Raw genomic sequence first — 9,806 nt, forward strand, 5'->3', positions numbered from 1 at the left:
ACATTATCAGTGTCAGCATTAATTGATTTATTTCTAAAAATACATAAGAAGACAAATATGAAAGCATAATTTTAAAAAAGTAATAGAAGTGATGGAAGAGGAGCAGGCCTTAAAATTTTTGTTGTTGTTCGATCATTTTACTTATGTCTAACTCTCTGTAACTCCAGGGGTGTTTATTTAATTCAGTATTTTATTTTCCCCCAATTACATGTAAAAACAATATTTTACATTTGTTTTTTAAACTTTGAGTTCCAAATTATCACCTTTTTATCCTCCTCAGACCCCACACCCCCTTGAGAAGGCAAACAATTTGATATATGTATAGTTATGCAAAACATATCGACAATAGTCATGTGAAATGAAACATAGACAAACTCAAGAAAAATAAAGTAACAAAAGCATGCTTCAGTCTGTATTCAGATACAGTTCTTTCCCTGTGGAGGAATAGCATTTTTTTAATAAATCCTTCATAGTTTTGGGGGTTATCTTTTTGGAGGGGGTAAGACAGGGCAGTTAGAGTTAAGTGACTTGCCCAAGGTCACACAGCTAGTGTTAAGTATCTGAGGCCACATTTGAACTCTGGTCCTCCTGACTCCAGGGCCGGTGCTCTATTCACTGCACCACCCAGCTGCCCCTTCATAGTTTCTTGGATTGTTGTATTGCTGAGAATATCCAAGTCATTCACAACTGATCATTTTAACAATATTGCTCTTACTTGTATACAGTACTTTTCACTTTGTATCATTTCATGCAAGTCTTTCCTGTTTTTTTTCTGAGACTACAATGTTCATTATTTCTTATGGTATGATAGTATTCCATCACAATCATATACCATAACTCACTGAGCCATTACCCAGTTGATGAGCTTTCCCTCAACTTCTAATTCTTTACTACCAGAAAAGAGCTGCTATAAATATTTTTGTACATACAGTTCCTATTCATTTTTGTTCTTTATCTCTTTTGGAATATAGACCTAGCAGTGGTATTGATGGATCAAAGGGCTTTATAGCCTTTTGGGCATAGTTACAAATTGCTATACTTAATGTTTGAAACAGTTCACAACTCTGCCAGCAGTGAATTAATGTCTTATTTTTCCCACATCGCCTTCAACATTTCTCATTTAGCTTTTCTGTCCTATTAGAAAATCTAATAGGTATGAGGTAGTACATCAGAATTGCTTTAATTTACATTTCTCCAATCAGTATTGAGTTAGAATATTTTTAACATGGCTATAGATAGCTTTGATTACTTCATCTGAAAACGGATTATATCTATTGATTTTTATCAATCAGGGAGTAGCTCTTATTTTTATAAATTTGGCTTAGTTCTCTATATGGTTGAGAAATGAGGACTTTATCAGAGAAACTTGCTTCAAAATTTTTTCACAATTACTACTGCTAACTGTATTTCCCTCCATCCTATTCCCCCACCCCAATTCATTCTACTCTCTCTCCTTTCACTCTCTTTCTCCTTAAGTGTTTTGCTTCTGATTATTCCTTCCCCCAATCTGCCCTCCCTTCTATCACTCCATCTGTCTCTTACACCCTTCCCCTCCTACTTTCCTGTAGGGTAAGATAGATTTCTATACCCAATTGAGTGTGTATGCTATTCTTTCTTTGAGCCAATTCTAATGAGAATAAGGTTCACTCCCTCCCTCTTGCCTCTCCCCTCCACTGTAAAAGTTTTTTCTTGCCCCTTTTATGTGAGATAATTTACGCCATTCTACTTCTCCATTTCTCTTTCTCCCAATGCACTTCTCTCTCATCCCTTAATTTTATTTTTTAGATGCCATCCCTTCATACTCAATTCACTCAATTTACATGCTCCCTTGGTCTATGTACTCCTAACTACCCTAATAATTAGAAAGATCTTATCAGTTACAAATATCATCTTTAAAATTATTAAGTTCCTTATGATTTCCCTTTCCTGTTCATTTTTTTATCCTACTCTTGAGTCTTGTATTTGAAAATCAAATTTTCTATTCAGCTCTGGTCTTTTCATCAAAAATGCTTGAAAGTCCTCTATCTCGTTGAATATCAATTTTGTCCTCCCAAAGCATTATGCACAGTTTTGCTGGGTAGGCGATTCTTGGTTGTAACCCTAGCTCCTTTGCCATCTGAATATCATATTCCAAGCCCTCTGATCCTTTAATTTAGAAGCAGCTAAATCTTCCATTATCCTGACTGTGGCTCCACGATACTTGAATTCTTTCTTTCTGACTGCTTGCAACATTTTCTCCTTGACCTGGGAACTCTCAAATTTGGATGTAATATTCCTGGAAGATTTCACTTTGGGTTCTCTTTGAGGAGGTGATAAATGGATTCTTTCCATTTCTATTTTACCCTCTGGACCTAGAATATTGGGGCAGTGTTCCTTGATAATTTCTTGAAAGGTGATATATAGACTTTTTTTGATCATGCCTTTCAGGTAGTCCAATCATTTTCTTTTTTATTTTTTTTAAGCAATCGGGGTTAAGTAACTTGCTCAAGGTTACATGGCCAGTTATTATTTCTGGGTGTGGTGCTGAGTATCTGAGCCCAGATTTGATCCAGGTCCTCCCAACACTAGAGCCGGTGCTCTTACTCGCTGAGCCACCTGGCCGCCCCTAGTCCAATCATTTTCAAAGTATTTCTCCTGGATCTATTTTCCAAGTCAGTGTTTTTCCAATGAGATATTTCACATTTTTCATTCTTTTGGTTTTGTTTTTATCATTTCATGATTTCTCATAAAGTCTAATTGATTTCCATTTGTTCCATCCTAATTTTTAAGGAATTATTTTCTTCAGTGAGGTTTTGAACCTCCTTTTCCATTTAGTCAAGTCTGTTTTTAAGGTGTTATTCCCCAAGATTTTCTTAGCAAAGATACTTGCCATTTCCTTCTCTAGTTCATTTTACAAATGAGGAAACTTGCCATTTTCCTTCTCTAGTTCATTTTACAAATGAGGAAACTGAGGCAAAGAGGGTTAAATGACTTGTCTGAGGCCACATATGAACTCAGGAAGATGGGTCTTCCTGGCTCTAGGCCCAGCATTCTATCCACTGCTCTACCTTCCTGCCCCAGATCTTAAACACCATGCTTTAAACATGGTGACCCCCATCTACAGATGAATTAATGCATGTTATGTAACTAAATTGCATCATAGGGGATGCATGAAGTGGGAGACAGCAGATGCAGTTTAGAGGGGCATCCCTCAAAGAGTTACATGGTATAGGAGACTATTCCTTCATAAGATCTTATATCCACATAGTATTTGGGGCCTTCAAAGAACTTTGAATCTCATTTGATCTTCACAACAATTCTGTGAATTGGTCATGCAGCAATTATTTCTTTTTATTTTCTTAATCTATGCTTTAACCTGTGTGGGGAACTTCAAGTATGGAAACTCCATCCAACAATGCAGATCTGCAATTAATATATGTCAGCTAGGTGTAGCAGTGAATAAAGAACTGAACCTAGAGTCAGGAAGACCTGAGTTCAAATCTAACCTGAGATATTTCCCAACTGTGTGATTCTCATCAAATCACATAACATCTGTCAGTCTCAGTTTCCTTATCTGTAAAGTATGGATCACAATAGCACCTACATCCTAGGATTGCTGTGAAGATCAAGTAAGGTAATATTTATAAAGTGTTTAGCACAGTGACTTCCTTCCTTCCTTTCTTCTTTTCTGTAACCCATAAAACATTTTGGGGAAACAAAGCTCTGAGGCACTATACCTTCAATGACTGACTCAGGGTGAAATAGGGAATAGCTGTCAGAGTCAGGAGTTGGATTTAGATCTTTCTATGTCTTTTTAAGATTGTAACGTGAGCCATCCATGACTTATATCATGTTGCTTCCTATTTCTTATTTTAAAAGAGAAATTCAGAAAGGTTAAGTGTTTTGTTTAATATCATACAGTGACCAAGTTAAGGCTTAAAATGATTTTCTGTCTCCAAATCTAGCCCAATATTTTCTTCTATATAATCTGCCTATAGGACAGAGGTGTATGTTGTTATGCACAGTATTCTATGGAAAGAAAAAGCAGCACAATTTTTTATACAATGCCCTTAAGAGTAAACAGGGAGAAGAGAAGGACTAAGAACAAATTACTCATAAGCAAAATTACATTCAAAATGGAATATTTTACCCAGTATCCCATGAGGCCTTGGCTAGTCTTTAGGGACACAAAACAATTTATTGTAACTTCGGTACGAATGAGAACTCCTATTTGGAGACTTGCATTAAAAATGTACAGATCATTTATTCATGCTCTTCACTGGAGGAAATGTAAAGATCACTGTTATTGTAAAAATGGTGCTTATGTGATTAAAATTCCTTTTCTCCTGCATTGAGATGGGCAGAGAATGAATGCAAGTGAATAAGGAACATAACTGGCCCTGATAGATAAATTGCATTTGTTCAAGGACAAGGAAAACAGTGTTTTATTGTATTAAAAAAGAAAAACACCAGAATGCATCAAGAACTCCCGAGTTTTGCTCCCTCCACAACAAATAGGCCCAGAGTGGAGATTCCAGGAATTGGTGTCCTATAAATGAGACCCAGAATAAATAGCCAGCATTTTTCTTGCAGGGACATGAATGGGCTATCATTTTACTATTATTCTGGAAATCATAACTAGAATGCACAATATACATTTTAAGAAGCATGTCAGTTTCATAGTGGTGACTCAGATAAATAACCAAAGAAAATGATTAGAAAACTACATTCAGTGAGCAATTATTATGTACCCAATGTGTGCCCAATGATAGGGTTGGGGTGAAACTAAGTAACATCTCAGATTTCTGTCCAAAGTTAAGTACTGGGTACCCAGCAATTCAATTCCAGCTACCTGAGGGTAGGACTCACTTTAACTTTGACACTACTAAAGGGACTAAGATTCAGATAATAGTTCCCAAATTCAGTTCAATTCAAGGTAAATCAGTCAATCTTTAATAAGATCCTACTACATGAAGGGCAGGATGTCAGGGTGAAAAAAGTGCTAGTCTTAAAGCCAAAAATACCTATGTTCCAGTTCTACTCCTGATATACATTGACTGTGTTACCCTGAACAAGTCACTAAGATTTCAGTGTTCTAGGTGATTCTTTACAAAATGAAGCTGGATATCAGCTACTGACCTGCATTAATAGAGGTGATTTCCTCACACAAAAGTCCTCTACATGAAAGAAATCAAAGTCAAGTCTCTAGTCTAAGTTCCAGCATGGTTCTATATGTTGGAGCAATCCCTGCCCTCAAGGAGCTTGCTAGATCTGTAACCTTGTCCAATTTACTTTTTCTTCATAGTCCTCAATATGTTCAACTGGAAAATGAGGGGTTTGGATGATATGGACGCTACGGTCCCTACCATCTCAAGTTCTATGATCCTATGATCCCAGGGCATTCTGTAGGTGTGAAGGGAAGGAAGTGTAAAGGGATATAACACATTCAAATTATCAATTCAGGGGATCAGAGAAGACTTCCTTGAAGGTGCAATACCTGAGCTAAGCTTGGAAGGAAGACAAATATTTTGAGAGGAGTTTTCTTAAGGATCCTGCATAGAAACAATCCTACAGCTAGAAAGAAGGAAACAAGAATTTGTTATGCATCTATTTTGTGTCAGACACTGGATTTAGTGTTTTAAAAATATTGTGTCACTGGAGGAGCCAAGATGGTGGAGTAGAAGCAGGAAACTCCATGAGCTCCCACCCCAACCACCTCCAATACCTGCAAAATAGGACTCTAAACAAATTTTACAGCTATAAAGCCCACAAAGTAACAGAGAAAAACAAATCTCCCACTGAAGGCACCCTGGTAGGCTCACAGGAAGAGTCTATCATATCAAGCTCGGAGTTGAGCACAGTTCTGCATGAGCCATGCAGGCTGGAGTGAGGTGGCCCCACCAGCAGCCTAGACTGCCCAGAAAAGACTTCAGGAGAGTAAATCACCAGCAGCTCTGGCAGTTTCCAGTCTTCTTAAGCCATATACACTAAAGGCAAAGTAAAAGGTTAGTGGGGAACTCTGTTAAAAATAGGTAACAGAAGAGAGTGGTCCAGCCCCTGCCACCAGGAAAAGAGGTGGTAGAGGTACAGCTGTCATGTGGCTGCCTTCAGAGTTACTGGCCTACAGATCATAGGGGGACCAAGTGAGCATTCAGAGGGTAATCTCTCTTGCTTTAACCTGCTTGGATCTGGGTCTCTGTCTTTAGTGGTGGTCCTAGTGTGAGTGGCAGTGTGCTAGACCTTGTGGTGGCTGTAGAGAGGGCACCCTCCTCAGACATTTGACAGCATTTGCAAAAGCCCCAGCATTTTGGGACAAAGTTATCCACTTTGGAAGCAGAGTTCTACCATGGCAAAGAGTTCAAAAATCAAGTAATTGGCTGGAGAGATGAGCAAGCAGAGGAAGCACAAACAAACCATAGAATCCTTTTTGGGGGACAAAAAGGGATCAAAACATGGAAGCAAAAGAAGTCAAAAAGGCAAAACTCCTGCATCCAAAGCTTCCAAGAAAAATATGTACTGCTTACAGGCCATAGAGGAGCTCAAGAAGGATTTTGAAAATCAAGTAAGAGAAGTGGAAGAAAAATTGGGAGGAGAAATGAGAATAATGCAAGAAAATGAAGAAAAACAAAACAACAGCCTGCTAAAGGAGACCCCAAAATACACTGAAGAACATAACACCTTAAAAAACAGACTGACTCAAATGGCAAAAGAAGCCCAAAAAGCCAATGAGAAGAAGGTTTTCAAAAGCCAAATTTGCCAGATGGAAAAGGAATTTCAAAAACTCACTGAAGAGAATAACTCCTTCAACATTAGATTGGAGCAAATGAAAGCTAATGACTTTGTGAGAAATCGAAATGATACAAACAAAGGAAAAAATAGAAGGCAATGTGAAATATCTCATTGGGAAAACCACTGACCTGGAAAATAGATCCAGGAGAGATAATTCAAAAATTACTGAACTACTTGAAAGCCATGATCAAAAAAAGAGCATAGAAATCATGCTTCAAGAAATTCTCAAGGAAAATTACCCTGACATTTTAGAACCAGAGGGTAAAATAGAAATTGAAAGAATTCACAAATCACCTCTTGAAAAGATCCCAAAAAGAAAAGTCTTAGGAATATCATAGCAAAATTCCAGAGTTCCCAGATCGAGGAAAAAATATTACAAGCAGCCAGGAAAAAACAATTTGAGTATTGTGGAAACACAATCAGGATAACACAAGATCTAGAAGCTTTCACATTAGGGGTTGAAGGGCTTAGAATAAGATATCCTAGAGGTCAAAGGAGCTAGGATTAAAACCAAGAATTACCTACCCAGCAAAATTAAGTATAATGTTTCAGGGAAAAATATGGTCATTCAATGAAATAGAGGACATTCAAGTATTCTTTTTTTAATTTAAGTTTTATGTTTATTTTTAGTTTACATCATTCATTTCCACAAGATTTTGGGTTACAAATTCTCCCCATCCCTCCCCTACCCACCACCTCAAACCAGTGATCCCACTGTATACCCCCTCCTCCAATCTGTTCTCTCCTATATTCTCCCCCATGCCCCCTCTAACTTTCCAGAATGGCAAGAGGGACCCCCATAGCTCAGCACCTGTACATCTTACTTCCTAGTTGCATGAAAAATAATAATGATATTATTTTTTTTAAACATTTGATTCCAAAACTTTAAATTCTAGATTCTCTGCCTTTCTCCCTCATCACCCACCATTACTGGGAAGATAAGTAATTCAATATAGGCTATACATGTGTAGTTACACAAAATATTTCCATAGTGGATATATTGTGAAAGACTGACTATATTTTCCTCCATCCTATCCCAGCCCCCCATTTGTTTTATTCTCTACTTTGACCCTGTTCCTTTTCAAAAGTGTGTGCTTGCTTTGCTTCCTTTGATGGCTCTTGTTGCCAGTCAGTTACTTGACTTTTGAGCTTTTTGCCACAGTAGAAGAGAGCTTTGTCCCATATTGCTGGGGTTTTCCCAGCTGCTGGAGCTATTAGTTGGCTACCCTCTCTGAAACCTCCACACTCTCTGGCTCACTTCTCACACACCCCAGGACCTCCACTCTAGACAGTAATCTAGATTAAAGCAGGTTAAAGCAAGAGCAATTACCCCTCAGAATGGTTGCTTGGTTCCTCCACAATCTGTAGGCCAGGAACTCTGAAGCAGCCATGCGGCTGTGGTCGCTGCACCTCAGCTGCTTCTCCCTCTCGGGTCAGAGGCTGGACCGCACTCCCAGACTCCCTGTTCTCAAAGTCTACACAGACCTCTTACTTTGTGTTTGGCATTTATGGGTTTATAATTCTGAAACCACCATAGCTGCTGGTGATCTACTCTCACCATATCCCTCTAGCTGCAGCTGGTCGGGCACCCCTGAGGCTAAAACCACAAGCTCACTAGGTGCTGGGCTCTGCTCCCAGTGAGCTGTGATGAGCCCTTCCTGTCCACTGGCCAGACTGTCTTCAGTGGGAGATTTGTTTCTTTCTGTCACATTGTGGGTTCTGTAGCCCTAAAGTTTGTTTAGAGTCATTTTTATAGGTATATGAGGTGGGTATGGGGGGAGTGCAGGGAGTTTACCTTCTTTTACACTGCCATCTTGGCCCTGCCCCGCCACTTTCAAATATTCTTGATGAAAAAACCAGAGCTGAACAGAAAATTTGACTCTCAAATACAAGAATCAAGAGAAGCATGAGAAGGTAAATAGGAAAAAGTAATCATAAGGAACTTATTAAAGCTGAACTATTTACATACCTACATGGAAAAATGATAATTTTAACTCAGGAGACTTTTCTCAGTATGAGAATAGTTGAAGGGAATATATGTGTGTGTGTGCGTGCATGTGTGTGTGTGTGTATGTATACATTCATTTATATGTTTATATAGGAGGTTATGCAAGTGGTACAGTGGATAGAGCACTGGCCCTGGAGTCAAGAGTATCTGAGTTCAAATCTGACCTCAGACACTTACTAGCTGTGTGACCCTAGGCAAGTCACTTTTACCCTGTTTGCATCAGTTCCTCATATATAAAAATGAGTTAGAGAAGGAAATAGCAAAACACTTCAATATCTTTGCCAAGAAAACCCAAAATAGGATCTGCTGCCCCCTCCTCGCCCCTTCCCCTCATCTCCCTCTCCCATTGCTCACCCTTCCCCTTTTCCCCCTTCCTTGTCTCCTTTCCCTTCCCTGTGCCTCTTCCCCTCCCCCTCCCTATCCTTTCTCCTTCCTCCCTTCCCCAGCTTAGACGATGCTGTGGTCGAGACAGCCGAGGAGGCCACAGAGCCCACCGAGGCAAACATCATGGGGCTGTGCCAGGACATGTTCTCCAAAATGGCCACGTACCTGATGGGTGAGCTGACAGCCACCAGTGAAGATTATAAACTTCTGGAAAATATGAACAAACTGACTAGCTTGAAGTATCTAGAAATGAAAGATATTGCAGTAAACATAAGTAGAAACCTAAAGGACTTAAACCAGAAATATGCCGCCCTTCAGCCTTATCTGGATCAGGTCACTTTAATTGAGGAGCAGGTAGCTGCTCTCCAGCAGGCAGCTTACAAGTTGGACGCATATTCAAAGAAACTAGAAGCAAAGTACAAGAAGTTAGAGAGGCGATGAAAGAATTCTTTAGCACAAAGATTTAAATGACAAGAACGTTTTATAAGAAATATGTGGGATGGGACTCATTGCTAGGCTTCAGTTCCCAAAAGGAAGCGGTGCTGCTGACCTAAGGAGAATCCCAGCCCCCACCTCTGGCTGGATGTATAACTCTGGCCACCACCACCCCCTCTCCCCCCGCTGTTTTCCTTAACCCATACCCCTG

At 39.3% G+C, this 9,806-nt stretch overlaps 1 protein-coding gene across 1 annotated transcript; it reads left to right on the forward strand.

The window, feature by feature from the left end:
- Positions 1–9,268: 9,268 nt before the first annotated feature.
- Positions 9,269–9,601, forward strand: LOC138158440 (biogenesis of lysosome-related organelles complex 1 subunit 2-like). Its single transcript, XM_069084538.1, has one exon. The coding sequence runs from the start codon at positions 9,284–9,286 to the stop codon at positions 9,599–9,601; it is 318 nt and encodes a 105-aa protein (XP_068940639.1). The 5' UTR covers positions 9,269–9,283.
- Positions 9,602–9,806: the final 205 nt, after the last annotated feature.

This window comes from Petaurus breviceps, unplaced genomic scaffold (assembly GCF_028583685.1).
Source record: "Petaurus breviceps papuanus isolate PSGF00001 unplaced genomic scaffold, PetGlider_PUasm1.0 174, whole genome shotgun sequence".
Taxonomy (NCBI): Eukaryota; Metazoa; Chordata; class Mammalia; order Diprotodontia; family Petauridae; genus Petaurus; species Petaurus breviceps.

Coding starts and splice junctions, on each gene's coding strand:
- LOC138158440 (XM_069084538.1), top strand. CDS start 9,284: ATGGGGCTGTGCCAGGACATGTTCTCCAAAATGGCCACGTACCTGATG.